A 23983-nucleotide genomic window follows, 5' to 3' on the forward strand; every position below is an offset into this window, starting at 1 on the left:
TGTCTTTTTGTTGGTTTGCGATTTGTTGTTATGCTTGCAGCAAATAGAATTGAGATAAAATTCATCAAATTTCTCTTTCCTTTCAACTTCTCCACTTATTTGGTATTCCATTTACAAAAAAGAGACTTTGGAAGTTAATTTGTAGATATGGTGTGGTAATATCAGGATTTTTAAAGGCTTTATTTTGTTATTGAACTCTAAGGTGCTTTTTCCAAATGCTCAGATTAGGGTGTGTGGGACAATAATGAATCTATCTTTGAGGCAAGCACAGACCTTGATCTAAATCCTCCTTCATTCATCACAAGGAGAATATGCCGGCACCACACAGATTCTCCTGTCTGAAAAGCTCAGCTTAAGCTGTCAGTTGGGGTATATGGTAATCAAATAAGGTGTCAGTAGTCACATCTTGCAAATTCTATGGTGATTTGTAATGTAGACTGTTAATAAGGCAGGTGCAGGGGAGGGAATTGAGACACTGAGGAGGTGTAGATGAAAAATTTTAGGTACAGGTATGTATTGCTAGATACTCTTTTTTCAAAAACAGGGATGAGTTGTTACCTCTTTGCTCATGCAATGACCTATTACAGTGGCCTACAAAGCATAGGATAAACCATTCTGGATTTGGTGATAAGAAGGTTGTCAGGGTCTGATTATATCAGAGCAGATTTCCTGCCTTACAGTGATACCATATGATCTGGCCCATTATCAGATGTTCCAGAGGGGAAGAGGAACAACCCAATTAATCCATACTAGATTTTCTGTTTGCCTGCAGAGTAATGGACAGTTGGTTTGTATTCCTGTTCAGTGCAATCTGCAAGTACTTACTGCCCTAGGGGAGGTGACAAATTTTCCATCTTGCCATAAAACGTGTTTCACCTTGGCATAGTGGAAGCATCATATTAAATAATAGGAACAAAATCTTATTCAGTCCAAAATCCTCTTTTAAATTTTCTTTAACTATGTACCTTTACTTTCTTGAGTTTAAAGTTCCTATTGGAGAAATGGGCACGAGCTTCATTATAACTTCAGGCTGTTTCCTCTTGAAAAACTGCAGCATAGACTAACTGGCATTTTAACAGAGCACAGAGGGACTCCAGAATACATACCTGCATCATACATAAAGGTCTTGCTGCACTTTCTCCTAATTGCAAACTTGGCAATTGAGCCCGCAATCTGATTCTTAATCTGGATGTCTACTGGTTCTTTGATCACCAAGAGAAAAATTTAATGGCAACTTAGTCAGCCTCTTTGTTAACTGGGGAGCTGGTGTAGAATCAGTTGTTGGCTTCTAGTCCTGTTGTGGTTTGCTGGGAGGCTGAAGTAGCTGTGGAAAACCATGGCTGCAGTCTGATTCTCCACAGTTGCTTTCAAGGTAAACCACAATCTATGTCTAATTCCTAGCAGTCAAACAAGCCCACATAGTTCAAGCAATTTGATGTTACTGCTAAGACCTCCTCCTAGCAAATCTTGGAGCATTTTAAAAATTATCATTTTTTGCAAAAGCAGCTGCAGGCATTATAAATCTATGATGTATTGGTGAGCACAGGAGGCTTAAAAACTTTTTTGATGTCAAGACCTAGAACTAATTGTCTTTCTGATAATGGAAATCTGCTTCTTTTTTTGTGGCTGGAGAGTGCCTAGAAATAGCTTTGATACTTATGTTGTTCTTAGTTCCTCAAAAACAATGGGACTGACAGGCCTAACACCTCTCTTGAAAAGGCAAGTAAGACAAGCTTACTTAGAGGTGCGGTAGTAAAAATCTGTTTAAGTCAGCTGCTGTCAGTTCTCACCCTACAAACCCTGTCAGGCAGGCAGGTCATTTGTAAAGGAAGTGCTGTGAAAATTGAAAGCACTTTTATACCTGTGTTTGCAAGTATAACTAATTAATTCCCAAAGTCTATAAGGCCTGTTGAGCTGGTGGAGTTAAGGTACATTAACTCTCACAGGCAGCAAGCAGAGGTGGGAGCAGGGTGCTTTCACTTCTAGACAAAATGAGAACTGCATTGGCCAGGCGACATTTATTGAGTCTAGAGCTGTGACAAATCCATGCCTCTGTCCCTGTCTGGTTATATTAACTGGTCACAGATCTGAGAGTCCTGCAGGCAGGTAAGCAGGCTGCAACAGCTGAGAGGCCTGGGATCCCGTCCCCTTCCACAGCCCAGCTGAGCTTCCTCTGCTCTGAGCTGACTTGTAAAGGTTTCCAACCACACCCCACAGTTTCAGGGGCTAAATACCAAGGGGAGAGGGGTGAGCAATGTCTGGGGTAAAAGGATTGAATCAAACAGGGTGAGGACACTGAATACTTGTTCTGTGACTCAGTACCCTCCATAGAGAACCTCCCTTGGCATATGTTGTCATACTGTCCCAGAGCACTTGGTGCCCTGCAGGCTGTACAAACAGCTGAAAAGACAGTCCCTTGCCCTAAGGGGCATCACTTCTGAGAAGACAAATAACACGTGTGAAAGAAGGTGAAAGGGAGAAGCAGCCACCTGTAGAAAAAAATTTGTGTGTTCTACATTTCCATTCTTCCTGCTGGCTGCATTTATAAACTGAGTAATATATTTGCTGGAGGACAAAGGGAAGATACTCCTGTGTTCCTGCTTCAACTTAGAACACTTGCTTGGGAAGGGTATTTAGTTTGGCCCTTGGAGAAGCACAGAGGGAGGGAGAAATTTTAAATTACCCCCTAATACTATGGACTGTTGAATCTTGGCGTTAAAAACATTAATTGGGACCTCAATATCTGGCAGCCTAAACTGCATGTAGTAGGTTTGAGGCACCCCTAGTAGGGACTGATTTTTGGCAGTACTTTCAAAATGAAGTTTTAAGTATTCAAATTGTAATATACCTGATGCATTCAAATAAGGCTTTTCATATCTGGCCATACAACAATAAAAGAGAAGTTGATTGACAGATGAGAATGGTCTCTCTTAGTTTGAGGGTTGGGACTAGCCCAGTGTCCTTTCTCTGCTCTGAATGACTGTCTGTATGTGACAATCAAATCTACAAACTCTAATTAAAGGGCTGTCATCAGAGTTAATTGATTGTACCAGAAGATCTGTCCCCTAAACCCATGAGGAATGTCATACTCTGAACTTCCTTGGGGTTAGGCTAGATGATCTTTAAAGGTCCCTCCCAACCCAAACCATTCATTGTCCATCAGGCCTGTGAAAGACACCACCATTCCATGGCAATGTGGACTGTGCTTAGCCTTCAAGTCTCAGTAAATGGACCTGATTTGTTTTCTCTCTTGAGCTCTGTTGTTAGCTTATTTTGCTGAAGGGAAGGACATAAATGGAGAAGGAAGATGAAGTATGACTTGACTTTTTATTGTTTAAGTGCTCTCTAAATCTGTGTGGTAACTTCCCTGATCTGCAGGTAAGTCTCCAGGCCATGTGTAAGCATATGCCTAATATGTTACATGCCTAACAAAGAAAAAAAACAACCCCTCAAACTGCTCACAGCAACTACTTATTCTGTTAAAGCATGCCTTATAAAAGCAGGAAAACCCTGTAGCCTGAAAACAAAATATTAAAAATTTGTCTCCCAGTTTTTAAAATGACTGTTTTTCACATGATGGAGATATATATATAGATTAATAAAACAAATAGCATAAATTTATTTTGTTGTTTCTTGCATGTGATGATGGTTTTCTTTGTAACTCATTGTATTCATATAAGGATTTTTGTGTAATTTATATAAAAAATTGCACCATGCTTCCAGTACACATTTGGACTCTGTGTGTATAAAAGCAGTGCCAATAAATCCTGAAGAAGCATCTTCTGAGCCTCAAAATAGCCATGCTCTTAATTTTGCTAGAGACTTCTTATACTGTTCTACTAGCTTATCTCAATTTTAATATTAGAAAACTGGCCTTTGAAGGCAGGAAGTCAAAATCTGCAGTTACTGGAGACTTCTCTAGTGCTTGAGTGTTTATCATAGCAAAGCTGGTTTTTTTTTTTTTAAGAGTTACCATCAGAGCATAGGTTGAAGTAATAAGGCTGAGGCTCTTCCCTTTCCAGCTCATTGTCATCATTCAAAATTAGATAAGGAGCATAACAAGTGAGAAGATGGAAATACAGTGTGGAGACTGTTAAAAAAAATCAACAAACAAAACACAGCCCTGCTCTCCAAAACAACAAAAAAAAGGCAACCAAAAAAATCTGACTCTTTTTCCTGTTCACATAGGTAAGTAGGTAAGTATGTGAAGTATGTTTATATCTCATTTATCCGTTTTTCTCTTCCTCAGGCATTTACCAGAAAAAGTCAAAGACCATGTTCAGCTGAAGAATATGAGTGGGCAGTGGTTTTATGAGGCCAAGTCGAAGCGGCACAGGGATAAGATCCACGGAGCAGATATTATCAGAGCTTCCATGCGCAGGAAACCTGCCACCATTGGTAAGCATTTGGAAATTTGTTTTGGTACTTTGTTTTGGAAAGGCTGCCTCTTACTTTGCTAACCTCAGACAATGTTGTCTGCGAAATACAGGAATACTGGTCTCTCTAGAAGTGGAAAGTAATGCAAAAAAGAGACTTCCCATGTAATTTACATTGGAAGCTTTCCTCTCCCACAGTGCTGTATATGAAAGAGCGGTGACTGCTAACAGAAGGGGCTGGCTTGGGTTTATGTGTAGGATTAAAAGCACTCTGCCCTCCTAGACTCATTCTCATTTCCATTTCTGAGGCCCTATGAGTTATTTAGGCACATGCAAAGAATCCGAGATTGAGAAAATTGCTCTTTAACATGAATTTCCAAGATTTTGGTGCTTGGTTTAAGACCTTTGAGGCTTAATGGCAGGCATCACAAGCTAGAGATAGTGGTTATAACTAATTGAAATACATGTGCTGAAAGCTCTGGCAGCTGTGGCTGGCATCCTGTGTGTAGGTGAACTTTAAGTGCACCTATAATCCCCGTGCCATGGTGGTGTCCTGGTCACCATTAACTTTACCCCCTGGAGGGAGGGAGTGAGCAGTCAATCTGTATTCACAAAAACATATTATGTAATATCCAGGATTTTACAGACCCCCATTATAAATCTCTCAGCATCTGACTTTTAATCTAAAGTGTCCTGGTCTGTTTTATCATTCTTTGTATAGAAAATGATTTTTTTTTTTTAATTACTGAAACTGAACTACATCCCCTTTTAACTTCCTCAACTTCTACTAAGTCCTGTTGATTTAGAAGGGCAAGACTTACATTATTCTTACCAAATTATACTGATACTTGTACTATGTAGTTTTTTTAGTTCTGTCAAGGGATTTCGCTATGTGCTAGTAAAGCAAGTAAGATACTTCCTTCCATTCTGTGAATGGACTACAGTTTGTTGCTGTGTATGAGTTGTGTTACTACAAGTTAGCCTTGTTTTCCTCTGTTTAACCCTGTAGTATTGCACCTTCTCAATTTCTATATTTTTAGAGATGATTTTGAATAATGTCAGTTTAGTCAGTTTGAGGTTACTGCTTTGAGTTTTTAAGTTAAAAAGAAAAGGCCTGAAACAGAAAAGAATGCAGAAAAAGAAAACCCTTGGTGTTTAGTGTGGTATATTTGTCATTTTGGCTGGTTTTGTACTTGAAGTCTATGAAAATCAGCTGTAAAATTCTAGCTAAATTTCACAGTAACTTGTATTTTAAAGGGAAGTACTAAAAGCCATGCTATCTTAAGGGAAAGTTAATTAATCCCAATCTTGTTACTTAAACAAAGGGACATGTTGGCACATTCAGAACTATGTACAATTGCTTGGTTTTAATGATTCATGAGATGGCAAGATATTTTTCTTTGCAGTTACAGATAGCAAAAATGTGAATAAAAATTTTGCTTATTTTTGCACACTAAGAAATTCTTCACTTCTAAACTGTTGGTGAAGTGGAAAAAGCATTAGAGGAAATAATGGAGTGTTTTTGCTCTGAAAGGGATTATCGGAATAGGATTTTGTCCCACCCTAAAAAAAAATGCAAATGTATTTGCATTGCTGAGTGAGGTGAGGCTTTTTGTTTGTTTGGGTTTTTCATGTTACCTTTTTAACATCTTGTGGCAATTCTGTTCATAAAGGATTGGCCTAAGTGAGTTATCACCAACTTCCAGTTTACTGTTTAAGAAAGGAAAAAATGAATTGATTTCAACATATTTTCAGTTTTCTCTGGTTTAATAATTTTTTCCTTTCTCAGGAGGCTGAGGATGAACTTTCAGTATTTGTATAACTGCAAGAAATGCGGGATTAGTCTTCACCAGGGTTCTTGTAGAAAACTTTTTCATTTAGGATTACTGTAAGGTTTAAACCAGATAAGTCTGGTACAGTAAAATGAAGTACTCAGTACAGTATTTGACATTTCTAGTAGCATTAAAAAGGTGTTCTTTAGAAGGTGCCAGATCTGCTCCTGAAAACAATTGAAGTGTAGTGGGCTTTAGAAATAGCTGTAGGCCTAAATGCAAATACCTGTTTGTCTTTTTTAAGAAAACCTGTATGAGCATGTGGGAAATAACAATATTCCTGCATCATGTTTTAGCTGAAGTGGGTCAGAACAAAATGAGCAAAGCAAAGATCAGCTGGGTGAACAATGTTAATAAAGAAGTCTTCGAGCCACCAGATCTACACGGCATTGAGGAACATCAAGAAGAAGAGCAACAGAAAACTAATTGGAGGTAAACTCTGTTTATCATGCTTAGAATATATATATATATATATTATGTATACATATATATGGACTAGTGAAACCTGGGAGCTGTAAGTTCCACCCAAAATGTTGTACTTATCTTTTTTTTCTACGGTCTCCAAATGTTCCCTTAGAATTTTACAAGAAAACTGTGCATGTGACAGACTCATAGTCATGTACTGTTCTGCATTTGAATATAGAACAATTAACAATCTTCAGCTTGCCTTTCTCAGAAAAAGTTGACAATCAAGCATAGAATGGTTTCACACATGTTCTCATGTCACAATTTATTTTGGTTCCTCAAAGTGAGACCTGGATTTTCTAGTTAGAATGGCTGGCCATGATCAGCCCCCTGCAGCCAGTAATAAGGGGACTACAACTTCTGCATGTCTTCATTCAGTTGTTTACTGAAACCATTCTGTCAATTCAGCCTGAAATTTAAACTTGGATTACAGCATTATTGAGGTTAGAAAAACCAATAGAATTATCAAGTCCAGCCATTAACCCAGCACTGCCAAGGCCACCACTAAAGGTGGTGTGCGCCACTAAAGGTGCACATTCTCAAGTGCAACTTCCACGTGTTTTGAGCACTTCATATCACATGAAGAATTGGAAGCTAAGAAATTGCTGTTTAAAATTTTCCATTTGATTTGGCACACAATTTAAGACCTCTGAGACTTTTTAAGAAGACCAAACATATTTCAGATGGAAAGAACTAGAATCTTTAGATAGCTGCAAAAAATCAGTCAGATTCTACCAAGAAAAAAAAATGTCTTTCTGGAATGGGGAAGCTTCCTTTCAGAGTAAAATAAGACAATCATCTTTGGTATGCCTGAATTACTACAGTTGTACAGTTGGCTGGATGATAAGTAGCTTCTGAACTAAAAAGGATTTAATATTAAATTACTTTATCTCTGGCCCATAAACATCCCAAACAGCTTTATTTTGTTTTGAAATATCCTGAGTTGATTTCGACACAGACATGTCTTCCTTTAAAATACCTATGTGTAATTCATTGGCTGTGTTAAAAACTTCCAAAAAACCTGTATTTGAGAAGAAAAGTGCTGAAACAGTTGGAGTCAGTGCAGGTAAAAGTGAAATATCTTAAAGTGGCCAGATTCCTCAACACACTGAGGAAACAAGAGCCAGGGTGTAACCCAGATAGCCACTGTTTGTGCTTATAGTGAACAGAGTGAGGTAAGAGCCAGAGTTACTTCTTAGGGGAACTGCTTTATTTGTGCCATTGATCAGCTCTTTAACCTATCACTTTCTTGTCTGTCTTCTATGTCCTTCTCTGTACATCATCTGTTCTTTCTTTGCAGTAAGGCTTCTCCTACTATGCATTTATACAATACCTAGTAGCAATTGAACCTTTCACTTTCATGGCCTGCAGTGTGGGCACACATATTCATGGTGAATGGCAGCAAAGGTTGGTGTGAGTCTTAACAATTCTGGCTTGTCTTTCTTATATTTTATCACTATCAGTGAACTCAGAGGTGTTTGTTTTGACCACATCTGAAATTGTGCTAAAAGAGGTCAAATCAACTGCTTTGTTATAGACTTGCCAAAAATGAAGTTGTCCAAAAAGAATGATGAAGGTTGCTTATCATAAGGCAGAGCTCTGTTTTCCTTCCCAGCTGAAGTTAACTGATGTAATAACAGAGTTAGTTGTTATTAAAAGTAGGTTTTTTTACAGGTGGCTTTTACATTCAGGGGATTGCTATGAAGTTATTTCCTTAAGAAAAGCCAAAGACATGTTGCTGTTTAATATATCTTTTAGAATATTTTACATATCATCTTGCACATCAGGAACAGATGATGATATTTTTGAAGTATAGTCTTATAATGCTATTCTTATAATTAGAACTCTCCACAAACTGTGTGTGATTGATAAGGTATAATAGATTTCATCCAGGGCAGCCTCTTCAAAAATACATAACATAGCAAGGTTTAAGAATATGTAGACAATTTTTTTTCAAACAAGACCAACTTGATAGTGGTCTTCAACTTGAAGTGATTTGATGACTTATTTCAGATCACAGCCTTGCAAAGCTTGATAATTATTTTCCAGGACTCTCTAGTGCCTTCTGCTCCAAATTATACCAGAAGTTGATCAGCCTCTGTGCCTTGTTCATGTGTACTTATACTTTAATCAATAGCTCAAGATCTTCTCTCTAAAGCAAGCCCACACAGTCCAGTGATTTATGAGGCAACTGGAAATGGACCTTAGAAAGTGGTCTATATATGTGGGCTGGATGCTTCCTTACACTGACTTTGCATAAATAACTTGATTAGATGCCTTAGGTCATTTGTTTCAAAAATGTCAAAACCTATGGCAAGAAAATGTGGCAGGACTGTGAAATTCATTGCTTATGATTTTAATGTGGGCTTAATTCACCATAACTGAGGATAATCTACACAATATTGTATGTGAGAAATTACAGTAGGCACCATATGCTTTTAAAATACTCTTCCTTTCTGTTCCCTTGATACTAGAATTTGAAAGAGACTGGTCTGGCATAACTGTGGGTCTGTCTCTAATGGCAGAAGGAAACACAATGGTGCAAAAGCAATAACCCCAGTAGCTGGGGTGGGAAGGGAAAGTCTACAAATATTTAATTTGGCTTCTAGGATAGTGGACCCACAAGGAATTAATGGGCTCTTCCTCTCACAATGGAATAGTCTTAACACAGCTCAAATGATGAAACAGTATCATTCTGGAATTTGAGATTGCATTAAAGGCAGCGCACAGTTTACAGTGTCCAAATGCTATCTATCTTCAAGCACTTGGACTTCTAAAGCATTTTAAAGTGCTACTTTAAGAATAAGTTTGTGGGTGTTGTGGGGTTTATGGTGTTTTTCTGTTTGTTTTTTTCCCCCCTTTCTCTAAGAGTGTGGCTTAGGCCAGCACTGACTTACAGGCTTTGCATAAACTTACACAGCTGCTAACCTGAGAATTGGGTCCAGAAGCTATATGATGACAAATTACTCAGAGTACTTTTGTTCTGGATCCTGTTCTTAAAGCAAAACAATTCTTACTGAGTGTAAAGGAAGTTCAGTTCTGCTAGATCTGTTTGTAAACTGATAAAGATAAAATCCAGGCCTGGGGCCAGTTCAACTACTGTTGAATTAGGGTGCTGCTATATTAGGTAGAGCAACAGTATTCTTAAAATTAGCAGTGACATTTATTCCCACACCCCAAATATCTAAATGCTATGAATTATTTCTTTTTTGAGTTTTATATTGTTGTAATAATTTTCTTGCATACCAGAGCCTTTACAGGCCAGGTGTGTAAAGTGTCTTTAAAGGTGTAACCTTGAACAGAATGAGTTTTCAGAGGTGAGTCACACTGTAAATATTACATCTGTCCAGTGATGCCATATGTCTATATGCTGAATCTCAAAAAAGGAGGGTTGTCTTTCAAATTAAGATTCACAGGTCATGTATGAATCCATGTATTGACAATGCCTGCAAATCTGTAACCCCTTTCTCTAGCTTTGCTCCTGCCTTTGCCTTGTTGCTTCAGTCTGTATGGGACTTGGGCCTTCATTGTGGTTCTCGGCACATCATTTTTCCAAGTTGAAGTGTAGAATTTTTAAAGCCTTTTTTAATCTATCAGTTTGGCCTTATACACTTTTAGATTACCCTTGTGAATGCAACATATCTGGGAACAGTTTGTTCAGTTTTCTTATCTATGTGGGTTGTGGGTAAACTCATTTTCAGACCTATTGTTGTAAAACGTAGTTATAGGATCCTGGCTGTTGTTTTTTCTCTGCTTTGCTTTATTTAGGCCAGGATTTTCAGTATGTAATGCCAAGTTGTTAATCTTTAATTATTCTGTGGTAAGTCTAAAGAAACATTGCATTAAAGATTATAAGATTACATTTCACTGAACACACACACAAAGTTACCTCTCCACCTGTAAAGCCTTCACTGAAGAATGTCTTATCAGTTTCTTGCAGCCTAGGGTGTTTAACAGTATTTTTCTTACTTAAAATGAGAGGGGGATTGAAGTATTTGGGACCTAAACCTGAAAGACAAAAATTATGATTTTCCTATTCAGTAGTAGATGTTGCAGAGAAGACACAAAATGCGGGAGCATATGAGTGTGGTGCTCTCAAAAACAAACCCACAAGTGCTTTATAAAAGCAAGAGCACAAACTCCATTTTCTGTAGTTTCTATAATACGTATGTCTATTTTCACACTTAAAAAAATATATGAGAACTAAGGTTAAAAACAATAATGTGGAAGGATATTTTGAAAAAGAAACTAGAAGTTGCAACATTTAGCTCTTTGAGAACAAGATTTTTTTTTCTTACTTGGGATCAGCAAATAGTAGGAAGAACAATAGTAATCTGTAAGTAATCTGGTGCATGCAAATAAGAGGCCACAAGAGTTACTGTCCTACAAAAATGTAAGAACAGTTAATTTTTCACCCTTGAGATCAATTTCATTACAAGATCAGCTCATGCCTTAACCTCTATCACTGTGCATGCTGGTATGTTTCTTAAAGGCAGTGTTGAATCAAAAGAGCAAGGAAGGGATATAGAAATTTATAGTTCAGATTGCACCTAGTATTTTTTTGCTTGCCTTATGTTTACACTGCTCACTGTGGTCATTTTATCTTCTCCATAATTATGTTTTTCCTTCTGCAAAATGTAAGTGATGTCACTGCTCAGACACACTTAGCAGTCCAGAGAAAAATAGACTTTCAAGGGTAGTTTATCAGTGTTTTGGGGTTTTTTCCTCCCCTAAAGTTTGAGCTTAACTGTGCACCTTGAAGATGGGAGAGTTGTCCTCCACTCAGGAAGGCAGACTGGCATCAATTACCAGATTGGAGAGATATTTGTTAATGCAAGGAGATGAATCTGGAACTTGATGAGAGGTGACTGCTGTTTCTGTCCTAAGACACTTTGTGGCTCTTCTACTTACCACCCTTAAGCCTTTTCACACATGACAAAGATCACTGAACAAAGAAATACTCAGTTTTGGAATCTCTTTGTATCTCTGTATCGGAAAAACCATAGGAGTTACTTTCCTTCTAGCCTGATATATATTTCCTCTCTGGAAATAGAAGTCTTTTCTGCTTCATATCATTCCCCCACCCCAAAATCATAAGCCTGTTTCTTGATTAATGTTAGTGTTTTCCATATAAAATTAGGATACTCAATATGGTTGTTCTGTGAAGACCATATTGAAATCCATGTCTAGCTTCCATCTTCAAAAATCAAATACTTTTTCATATCTGAGATGTTTAGGTAAATTAAAATAGTAAAAATCTGATTGGGAATAAAACCTTGCATCATTCTGCAAGTAGATTAAATATTTCTAGAGATAATATAGGAGCTGTCTCTTCTAGCTATTTTAATTTCTCCACATCTGGGCTATACATATTATCACAAGCAATAACTTACTTCACTTATGCAACCATTAAAAAAAAAATACATCTCAATTGAAAGAATAGCTTAAAAACTGTACCTCTGAGGGGATGTGTTGCTATCTGTGAGATGTCACATCTTTACTACAGTGGTGATGGGGTTCCTCTATTTTTTTCTGACTTTGACATTTTGAAAAACTCAATTTTTCAGTCAGATTTTGACACTTTCCTCCAGTTTGGTTTCAGTCCTAGAAGTACAAATGTAGGACAAGGATGGAGATGACAACACTGATATTGTTTGGAGAGTAGCAATATTTACAGAATTTATACAGTATTTACTGTAAATGTAAAATATATATTTATGTTTATGTTTGTTTTTATAAAGCTTAGTCAGACATCTAAAATGTATCAAAAATATGGTTTCTGTCATGCCACAAAGAAGTTGTATTGAATTCTTTAATGAGTAAATACATTTTTATGATGAAACAAAGCAGCAAGAATATCCCCTTTCCTATAGGAATGAGGATAGGCTAAATAGAAAAACTCAGGCGTCAAGTGTTTATGTTTGAGTATATATAAGTGAATCTTTGTTTTGGTTTTTCAAAAAGGCTTAAAGTAATGTCCTGTTTGCTGAAGCTGTTATGTAATTTTCCTTTACAGTTCTAAAGAAGTAACCCCTGTGTTCAACAAGTCAGAGGAAAGACCTGTGAAGGCAGCAGTCTCATCAGTAAGGGTATGACTGGTACTGAATATGGTAGAAGTTATTTGCTTCAGTGGGAAACATAAGTAAAACTTTGAGGAGGAAAGACAATAATTTGTAAAAAAAGAGGTTGTTTGGTTTTTTTTTTTGTTTGTTTTTTGTTTTAGAGGGAGCTAATGAAAGCCACTAAAGGTTCAGCACTAAAATGCTGCTACACCTATAATTGGTGGCTGGTTTTTCTAAACATTATTTCCAATCTGTTCAACTATTGAAAGTGATTGTCCTGCTCTGTTCTAATATCACAGAATTAGAGATAAAATTATTTATCTTGCAAAAAATTTGGAATTTTCAAGTGTCTTTAAGTGGTGGCTTATCTCTGTTGTTGGTGAGTTTAGAAGAACAATATGAGATTATAACTGTCACTTCTGATAATTTCCTGTTCATATTGTTTAGGTTTTTTTGTCATGTATCCAATTTAAGAGGTATGCCTTCAGACTCCTTACTGATGGGTTAGTGGCGAAGAGAAAATCACTGCACTTGTGTCAATTTTGTGATGTAAGAATTTGACTGCAATAGTAATGTTTGTTCCTTTTTTAGCAAAGGAGAAATCCCTTTAATTCCACTGTATCAGAGGATGACTTGAACAATGTGGAATCAGAAGACAGACCAGTCATTGTACCTCAGCTATCAAAGAAGGGTAAATGAACTTGTTTTGCAGATGACTGTGAATTTCCTGTGGGTTTATGTGGAAATTATTTTTACTTCCCTTGCTTCCTTCTGTAAGAGATCAAAACCTTTTTTGTCTTTAAGTATAGAGAGTTCTCAACTAGCTTGTTTCAAACCTCATCTAAAGCCTATACATATACTCAGGAAATGGCTATAGACATGAGTAAATTGATTTTGCTTCCTCTCTTTTACTCATAGTTTTAGTCAGTACCAAGCACTCCATCTGGGAGGGCTGCTTGTCCTGAATTGACAAGAGGACAGTGAACTTTCCTTGAATTTGGCATAGCTGTCTTTATGACCTTTCAATCATTGCTGCTAATCAGCTTGACAGAAGCAGCCTAGCTCTCTTTGGTCCATACTTTTCTCCTTTGTTTCCTTAGTCCTGTTTATTATCCTCTCTTTCCAGCAGTATTTTCTACAAGCAAGTTGGTGAGTGATTATATATCGTAATACAAGCATTTGAAGTTTTAATTTAGAGTCATATGTGGCTATTGCCCTCTTGTCTCTGCTGTGAAGCATGCTAAGAGGAAAAAGAAAGATTTGCATAATAGGAATAGAAAGGCCTTCATCTCCCTGCCAGGAGATGATTTCTGCATTTGCCTTGTTCCACATGACTGTGGAAATAGCCAGTTTCCATTTTTGTAGGTGTCTGTTCACATTCTGATACTGAAGAGGTGTATGTGTATTCAAAAGCTCCCCTTCCTTGCAAACTTTGTCCCTTGCAGGAATAATGCTGATAAAAACCTTGGTGTGCTCTATTTGGTGCCATCAAATAGTTAGTGTTTCTAAAATAAGAAATAACTGCAAGCTTTTAATTTGCTAAAAATTTCTGTTACATAAAAATGAAATCAACACCTATGTAAAATTACTGGCTGTGTTTTTGCTGCAGGTTTTTTTTTTTTAACAAACCGGTATAATCACTGCATTTTAGATCTGCACTGTCATATCTTTCTGTTTATACTGACAAATGTCACATATACTCATGAGCTCTTCTATGTCTTACAGAAATTTGGTCACTCTCAGAAAACAGCCCACCTAAATCAAGCTTACAAAATGATGAAACAGAAAAACCTGAGAAGCCTTCTGTAGAACTTAGTGATGAACCACAGAAGGACCTAGTTAAGCGTCCTGTCCCAAAAGCTAGGAAACTAATTCACAAAGCAGCAGATTCTGTATCTCAAAGAGAAGACCTTGTTCCCAAGCCAACCAAGAAGGTTGAGAGGGTAAATGGCATTGGTACCCCACCCAGGGGCATCCTGAAGCGCAGCTCAAGCTCAAGTTCCACCGACTCAGAAGTTCGGGTCAGTCAGACCTTAGATGTTCAGAAAAAGAATGGTCTTGCTACTGCAACTATTTTTGAAGGAGAAGGTGAGAAGAACTCTTTTACAGAAGAAGCAGAAAACTCCACACAGAATTCATTGGAAAAGCTGAAACAAGTGAGGTTTTCATCTAGCTCAGGTAAAGGAAAACCTCTGCAAAGCCCACAGCTACACCATGGTAAAGAAAAAGGAGAGAATGATACCTTAAAACCTGAGAAAAAAAAGAATGGTGGAAATTATGCTGTTCAATCAGATTCATTTGGGGATAAGCAAATTCCTGCAGCAAAGCCTTTGGGAACCTATTCATCAACTTTGAAAATTAAAACAATAGATGGCTTACAAGAAGACACATCTGCATCCAGCCCTTGTGACAGTAACAGATCAGACATCCCAGTTAATGAAAGCTTCCAGACAGGTACAGTTATTCCCAAGAAACTTGAAACTCCACAGAAGACCTCCAGCAATATCCTGTCAATCAGCAATAATGAGCGGAGTGTTGATAAGACACATGAAAAAAAATCCAACCAGATCTTGAGCCATGAATCAGAGTCACACAAAAACTTTACTGGTAAGAGTCTAAAAGAAGTGAAGAATGGAATGAGATAGGAGATAACACATACTCATTAATGTGGATCACTTGTAGCTAACAATTAACAACTAGGAAACAGTAGTAGTAGCAATGTGCTACTGCAGAATTAAATAATATTTTAATATACTTTTATGATCTCCTACTGGTCATCTTATCAGAGCCAGTATAGGCGCCTCTGTTGTGGATGGTATTTTAGTGTAGCGCTGTCAGTTGTCAGTGTGGGAATAATTCAGATGTGATTTAGGGATTTGCTCCGGGACTAAACACAAATACGCTGGATTGTCATCCTCTGTGTGTGTGTCACACGCAGCCTTCCTTCAATGAAGGCATTTCCTTTAAGAATGGGTTTAACTCATCTTCTTGGCTTATACCCTCAAAAGCAATGATTCCAGTAGGATGTCTCAGAACAGAAATTTTCTTCACTCCATTGCTCATGGTATGGTTCTTTCCAAAATCACAGGGACAGAGAACTCTTTTCTCCACTAACAGTTAAAAAAATTGAGAATTTTCTAGGTAGACCAAACATTTTAGTCATGTGTCTATTCATAACTGATAAGTTTGTTTACATTGTAGATGGACATCAACTTTCTGCTGAAACAGAAGCACATGAGGCATCCAATACCAATTCTACAAGTCTTCAACAAGGTAAGCCTGATCTTGTTGAGGAGAGAGATGCTAAAACCATTTTCAAGCCTGGCAAGCATGCTGATGAACTCATGAAAGTGGATGATGAATCTGTGTCAAAAGTTTTAGACTGGTTTAAAAGAAGCTCTAGTACTGAAGATGAGGAAGTTGTATCAACAAAGTCCCAAGGCAGGGAGCCCAGAGAGGAAGTGGATGTGTCAATCAGATCAGCAGTTCTTCCTACAGAGCACAGTGGGCCTGGCATGCATGGAAAAACAGAACATACAGAAGAGCGACCATTTGGAAAGATTAAACAACAGAGCAGAATTTCATCTGCATCCTTTACTTCAGAAAACATACAGCTGATAAAGGAGAGGGTGAAGCCTAAGACAGGGGAAGCAAATGAGAAGCAAAATGATAAATTGCTGAATGAATTTGATTGTACAAGAGTTGAAGAAAAAGAACATGATCAAGAAATCAAACAACAAAATAAAAAATCAAATCTCTTGGACCATCAAGGGCACAAGCTACCAGGTCAGAAATTTGAATCGGAGAGGGCAATACAAGAAAAAAGAAGAATAAGGGAGATCAGAGCATTCTGGGAAAGGGATAAAACTATCCCCAGTCATGGAGAGAAAGAAGTTAGTATCAATGCTGATGCGTCAGGTGGCCGTGCATTTACAGGTCTCGGAGAAAGCGACCAACTAAAACGAACTGCAGTGTATCTACCTAAGGCAGTGCATGATCAAAGCAGGAATACATCAAGAAGTCCTGAACTAAGTTGTGCAAGCCAGGCTTCAAGAAGCAAAAGTTACCATTCTTTTGAATCAGGACCAGGCCATGCATTTGGAAAACCAGAAGTGACACTTCAATCTGATGACCTCCCAAAAGCCAGTAACTTGCATCCCAGAACCGGTGTTACTTCAGCTTCCTCAAAGAGCAAAGATGAAGATGAGAAGGAAACTCTTAAAGGGAAAGTTGCTGCTTCTTCCCAACAGAAGCCCAGCTTCCAGGTTTTGTCTTTAAAAGAAAAGATGAATGAAAAGTCCAAGAATCAAATTTTAGATCCTTCACACTTCCAGAGTCTGAGAAACTTCTGGGATACTGGAGTTATATTCCAGAGTAGCCTTGACAGGGAAGATGATTCTTTTCCAAATAATACTAGATCAATAAGCTGTGTAAGAAAATCAAAGGAAGATAAAAAAGGCAGAGATAATGTGAACAAACAAGGGTTAATTCAACAACAAACCCAAACATCTGAGAGAGAAAAACCACAGAAACTAGATTCTGTGGTATGCAAAAAGTCTCTAGGATCTCCTATCCTAAAAGGTCTGAATGTGTCACACACAAGGAATACAGACTCTCTCCAGCTGGACAGACAACCAGGTATCTCAAAATCCCAGGAAAAGATGGGTCTTCCAGAGCAAGAAGTTAGAGAGTGTACAGAAAAAAGCATTGTTTCATCAAAAGATCATCATGTATCCTTGCAGCTCGAGTCACCTGGTGATAAAGATGCTTTAAAGGACCCAGTAGTAGGTGATAAACTGTATTTACCTATAGAAAAAGGAGAAAACAAGACTACTCCTTTGGATAAAGAGGAGGTTGCAGAGACTGTGGATAAAGTTGTTCTACCTAAAGGTGAGCTTGATATATTTAAATCATGTCTAAAGAAGCTAGAAAAGGAAGCCTCTGAGATGTCATGTAGCTTAAACCTCAAAGAAAACCTTTTGAAAGGGACACATTTTCAGTCAAATCAGTGCAAGGTTTTTGAGAGAACAGGGGACAGCAGTCAGGATATTTCTCCTGTTGATCAAGGAGAAGAACTAGGCAAAAGTACAGGACAAGTGAATGTGTCATCAACAAATAAGCATGAGAACAGAAAAAGTCTCAGAAAACTGTTTAGGGAATTTGAACCTTTGTATCTACAGTATAAGGCAGCTGACAAGGATGATACTCTTGAGGGCTCTCAGAGACCTCAAGCTGGTTTGGAGAACCTTCTCAATGAAACCCTTGTGTCTCAACCTTCTGAATACAGAAGGGTGGAAATAGAAACATGTGATGACTCAAATAGTCTATCACAAACTACCTGCAGTGTACAGTCAGCACACCAAGAAGCTACAGGTCAGTCTGAAGAGGTCCATGAACCCATAGAGAAGTCTGTTGCTGGATCCGAGGTCAATGGCTTGAGTTCTGCTCTAGAGAAGTTACTGAAGGAGGCTTCTGAAACACCACCTCCTAAACCCAAACGTGCTGACAGCACAGCACAGAGAACTGCTGAGGTGCAAGTTAAAAGCACAACTTACGAGTCTGATGGGGAGTTGCTGCAGGAAATCCATGAGATAATAGAGAAGTCTGTTGCCCCATCTTCAGACAGTGGCTTGAGCTCTGCTTTAGAGAAGCTGCTAAGGGAGGCCTCTGAAACACCCCCTCCTAAACCAAAACGTGCTGACAGCACAGTACAGAGATTTCTGAAGGTGGAAGCTGAAAGCATGACCTATAAGCATGGTGGAGAGGTACTTCAGGAAATCAGTGAGAATATAGAAAAGTCTGTTGCCCCATCCAAGGCCAGTGGCTTGAGTTCTGCTTTAGAGAGGATGCTGAAGGAGGCCTCTGAAACACCCTCTCCTAAGCCCAAACGTGCTGACAGCACAGTACAGGGGACTGCTGAGGTGAAAGCTATGAGCACAAGCTGTGGGCATGATGGGGAGCTGGTGCAGGGAGTTGGTGAGACCACAGAAAGATCTGCACTGTCCAACACTGAATATAGAGGGTCTGATATTAATTTTCAGAATCCACCCAAAGAAGTCTCTGAAACACCAGCTTCTGTGCTGGAAAATATGGGTAAGAAAATGCATGCTAAAATACAGACTAATGTAAGTATACATGTTCCACATCAACAAGACAGAGATCACCCTCAAGAAATACAAGAAACAATAGAAAAAACTTCTGTTTCAAATATCACAAAATTTGGTGAATTCAGTCGCTCTTTAGAAAAACTTCTTCAAGAAGCATCTACAGTTTCATGTCCAATCTCCAAAGATTTATATCAGCAAGAAGAATTTGAGGATCATACATTTCCTTCAGAAAATGAGACTCTATTCATGACAAGTTCACAGCCATACAACACCCTAAGTAGCTGTGATACACAAATGAAGATAGTTCTCAAAGAGGGAGCTCCAGAAAAATGTTTCAAAGCCTCAGTTAATGATCTTGCAGTAAATGAAATTGAAGCTTCTTGTCTTAAAATAGATGGAGCTACTAATAAAATAGGAGAGAGAAACATGGTTTCAGTTGATCTTCATCCCTTGGAAGGCAAGACCAATGTGGTTGTAGTCAAACCATTTGAGATAAATGCAAAAGGGATGAATGAAAGCACATTCTTGGAGGCTTCTGAGCAGAATTCAGAATTTCAAGCACTCATGAATTTCAGAAGAACAAGTACACCACTTAAAGATGAGAGCAACTCCCCCCAGCCAGAAAAAACTCAGTTCTGCTTGATGTCGCAGCATGAGGATAACAATGAAGAGGAAGGCAACAACTTAAATTTGGGATCCAAGTTTTCAGATGAAAACTCTGATTCCCACTCTGGAACAGGAAGTACAGCTTGTGAGCTATCTGATTTCTAAAATTCATGGGGCTGAGTTAAACACAGCTACAATAATTTTTTTTTGTATCCAGCTTGAAATATGTAAATAGAAAGTCTGTGTAATACTTTCTTGAGAAATTTGGATATTTGCTTGGGAGGGGTGGGAAGAACTAATTAAGCTGTTTGATTGGAAAGCATTTAACAGACACTACATTTGGGTAAGCCTTTTTTGGTAAGGATAGTTTAGCAGCATGATTCAATTTAGTCTTTGAGATTTGTACTTTTCTTATCCCATGTGACATTGCCTTCAAATTAATAAATTTGTAACACTCCATCTAGTAATCCCTTCAAATATACCGGATTAAAAGAGGAAAAAAATATCAGTGGCTCACTGGGTTCATTCTTTAGTTTGACTGGCCGGTCTAAGAGATAAATGCTTATCAGTGGAATATCTGGATAAAAGGCTAATACCAATACTCTGTGCTATTTCAATTAGTATGCTGCCTGTTGCACTGAAAAATGGCCATATAAATGAAAAGGTCCATTTACTAAGATTCACATTCTTTGGTTGAATGGTGTTCTAGTCAATGTACAGTAGTATAGTCATCAACGACCTTAAGGCAGAGGAGATAATTTAACCTTTTTAGTCTCATACTGAGAAACTGGGAATATTTTCTTCTTTTGGAGAATCTGAGAAATATATGAAGTTCCCAGGGCCTGCCAACTTACATCTGAGCCTATTTTGAAAGCGGTTTTCCAAAGAGAGTCAGTGAAAACTCAAGATAAGTGAGGAAAATTCAAACGTAATTTGATTTCACCCATAATTACAGGCAGCAACACTGTGATAGGTTGGTGGAGGGGAAGGAAAGTGAGATAGGGAAGAAGGAAAGTCTGAAAGATTTCTGAAGGGGCTAGGTCTGTCTTGATTCTACCTTTGGAGACAATTGCATAACTTCAGGGTTCCAAATACATCCACAGCTCATTTTTTGTGGGGTTTGTTTGTTTATTGGGGTTTTTTCTGGGGTGTGTGGGGAGAATTGGTGTTTGGTTTTTTGTGGTTTTGGTCAGTTGGTTTTGTTTGGTTTTGTTGGTTTTTTTTGGTTACTCAAGCATTGAAACAACATTACTTTCACTGTGGAAAGACTATAACAGAGAAATTAGCACAAAGGAAAAAGCTAAATTTTTTTTGGTGCTGATTCATGAAAAGACGGTTACAAAACGGCTACAATCTGAGTTTATCCTATATTAATCTTAACCAATGGAGTGCAATAATTGCCCTAAATGCTGTTACTAGTCAGTAAAGATAGACCTATACCTACACAGGGCAAATCACTTGTCTGTCAAATCGCTTGTCAGTTGTCTGTCTCCGCTGATGACTGGGGGTGTTTAGGGAGAGCAAATGGACACTTAAAATTAGATGTTTATTTAATTTTGGTTTTTTCTTGTATTTTCATTGAATGTTCACTCTCTGCTAACTGTCAAAATAGATTTTCATGAGAAACTTGTGGTTGGTTCTTCATTGATTTGCTTTTAGTGGCCTGCCTGTGTGTGCAGTGTTCATGTGTTTTGTCTCGTAACAGGTTCTGAAGAAGAATTAAACCCTGTTTTGATGGCTTTGAAAAGGAGTGCAGATAGGAAAAAGCCTTCCAAAAGTCTAGAGGACATTCCATCAGCCACCTCAAGTGAGCACAAAGCTTGTGTGTGTCTCCCATGACCCCCAGTTTGGTTTAAATGTGTTCATGCTGGTCTTCCATACAGCCAAGTCATGGCTTTGTTTTTGTTTCTCAATAAGCTGTATGGAGGCTGTACTTTGGAAACAGATTCTTTTCTCATATGGTTTAATTTTCAGTTCTTGGTGTTAATTTTGGAACAAGGCATGAGATAATATTATGCTTAAAATGAATTCCCAGCTCCCCTCAGTAGCCTCCTTGGATTCCTTGTTTTTTTAAAAAATTATTATTCCTGTTTTACTTCACCCTGCCCGTGAGTTTTCATGCTTATGTCATGTCTAATGGGGAAGACACAAACTGAACTTAGGAATTTGTGAACTGAAGCATGGAGATGTAGATTTTTGAAAGACATTGGCAAGTTGTTCTTCTAATACTACTTATGCTATTGCTTGCTTCTAACCAGTTTCTAGGTTTTAGGTGTGCACTAACATTGTTGCAACAACATGCTGACAGAAAATATGTCACAATGAGACCCCTGCTTGGATGTAGGCTTTGAGGTAGAATGTCAAGTAAAAGCCTCTTGAATTTAACCCTTCCCATGGCTCTGCTGGTTTGTCTATGGTTTTGGTCCTCGTTACTCTTAATTTTGTGATTATCACTGCCATCCATTTTATACTGAATAACAAAGTTTCTAACTGTGTTATTTTTCCTGAACAGATAAAGAAAAACTAAATAAACCAAAGGAAGAATTAGTTCTTAGTGCTGAAGATGGTAAATATCATTTATGTCTGCATGGAAGTTTGTTGCCTTTTTAATGGCCTCTGTTTGCTAGTGAAGTTTTGGTTTTTGTTTTTGTTTTTTTTAACCAAGAAGTATATTGTGTTTTTAGATTTTGTTAACCTCAGCACGGCTGGAAAGCTTTTGTAGAATTCTGTTGTGGTGTTTATTCTTAAGAAATCTATTTATGTCTTCCTGTGCCATTATCAGGGTATTCTTTTGGCCTTCAGTCATTTAGTCTATGAGTTACTGAAATCAGTTGAAAGAAATTTGCCTCAGTAAATATTCAATTTACTGAGGCAAATTTGCCTCAGTAAATATTCAATTTCTGTTTATCTGCTGCATTGTAAAATCCAAGATGACTTTTGCTAGTGCAAGACACCTTTCAGAATACCTCAACTGGAAAGGAACCTCTTTTGATATCCCTGCCTTAGTCCTATAAAGTAGCATTATTCTAAGTAATAGATGAACTTCTAGATCAGCTACTGCTGATATCATCAGTCCATTACTGCATTATAGATGCCTTACAGTTAAATTTTTCTATATACCTTTAGAAATTCCAAATCTAAGAAAAACAAAAAGCAAACCTGCTCCAAGAACATGTCAAAATAAACAGAATTGAAAACCATCAAATAATGTTGAATATAGTGAATATAGCACACAATTCTTTATTTACTGCATTGGAGCACTACAGTTTTAAAAGAACAGTTGTGTGCAGTTGTATTTATTTCATGGTTTAGAGGCTTTAAAGCATTGTGTATGCCAGTGGCCTGTAGTAGCAATAGCATAATCATAGCATATTAGAATACCTACAACACCCAGTAAAACAACAGGACTTAAGCACCATCCTGCACTCTGCTTTCCAGTGGGAGAGAGCCCTACTGAAAGCCTGTTTAGGCATTCAGTGTGAATATGTAGAGACTAACCTGAAAAGAGCAGGGGGAATTTGAGTTTAATTTGTTAAGATTGTATTTATAAAAAAATTATACAAATGATACAGACCCAAACTGATGGCTATACAGGCAGAATAAGGCAAGTTCTTTTGAAAAGACTGTTGTTCTGGAACAGCAAAAAGACTGAATTTTTAGCTTGTACACTTATGTTACACTCATATTTTGTCATGATCTAGCTCCTCAAAGGAGAACAGCAATGCAAAATACAGAAAAAGAATCATAGAATTGTTTAGGTTGGAGAAAACCTTTAGGATCATCAAATGTAACCTTTAACCCTGCATAGGCAAATTCGCCACTGAGCCATGTCCCTATGAATTTATGTTTGCATAAACAGAAAGGCTCCACGGTGAGCTAAAATCAAACACACCTAATGCCCATACAGGCCTAATACCTAAATCACTACTAACTATTGGAAGGAAAAAAACCCACAATGTTCATGTGGCCTGGAGAAGTGAAAAAAAAAACCCAAACAAAACCACCAAAAAACCAGAAAAATCCCACATATAAAGTATATTGTTGCTATTTATAACCTTGCAAAACTATGGTTCTGAGTGACTGTTAATACTGCACTGAGCAGGTCTGAAACCTGATCAGCATCAAGAGAGGACTGAAAATGCAGCAGAAAGTGAGTAATAGGATTCTCCCAGCAGATACTGGAGGGACTTTTCCTCTGACAGCTGAACTAATACATTAACAATACTTTTTCATTTAACAAGTTACACATCTGGGCTAGATACTTGCTCTAAGTACTGCATCTAATTCCATACTGACAATAACTGATCTGTTGAGCACTGGCTGAGTTTTGACATCAAAAGCTTTGCAGAAGTTTCACTCACCTTGCAACCAATCCCACTGTGTGCAGTGTTTCATTTTATGCAATAAATATGTGCTCCTGTAGGTGGCTGTTTGTTGCCAAATAATTTTCTGTCACATCATATTGATGCATCTCACAGCATGCATCCAGTTCATCTTTGTGTATTATTAAATATAAGTGGGGCTAGAGCATGAAA

At 37.8% G+C, this 23983-nt stretch overlaps 1 protein-coding gene across 7 annotated transcripts in view; it reads left to right on the forward strand.

Annotated features, from left to right (window-relative positions):
- SYTL2 (synaptotagmin like 2) overlaps window positions 1-23983 on the forward strand; it is a 53617-nt gene that overhangs the window by 20117 nt on the left and 9517 nt on the right. For 2 of the 7 annotated variants that reach the window (XM_050977059.1, XM_050977072.1), the window contains exons 3-11: window positions 4250-4398; window positions 6505-6640; window positions 12690-12762; window positions 13327-13426; window positions 14461-15342; window positions 15937-19593; window positions 21154-21255; window positions 21961-22014; window positions 23551-23598. In XM_050977059.1, coding sequence (XP_050833016.1) covers window positions 4250-4398; window positions 6505-6640; window positions 12690-12762; window positions 13327-13426; window positions 14461-15342; window positions 15937-19593; window positions 21154-21255; window positions 21961-22014; window positions 23551-23598 — 5201 coding nt within the window. The remainder of the gene's footprint in view (window positions 1-4249; window positions 4399-6504; window positions 6641-12689; window positions 12763-13326; window positions 13427-14460; window positions 15343-15936; window positions 19594-21153; window positions 21256-21960; window positions 22015-23550; window positions 23599-23983) is intronic. The other 5 variants (XM_050977064.1, XM_050977078.1, XM_030234866.2 and 2 more) reach the window with 4 other exon arrangements.

The sequence above is a fragment of the Serinus canaria genome, chromosome 1 (genome assembly GCF_022539315.1).
Source record: "Serinus canaria isolate serCan28SL12 chromosome 1, serCan2020, whole genome shotgun sequence".
Classification (NCBI taxonomy): domain Eukaryota; kingdom Metazoa; phylum Chordata; class Aves; order Passeriformes; family Fringillidae; genus Serinus; species Serinus canaria.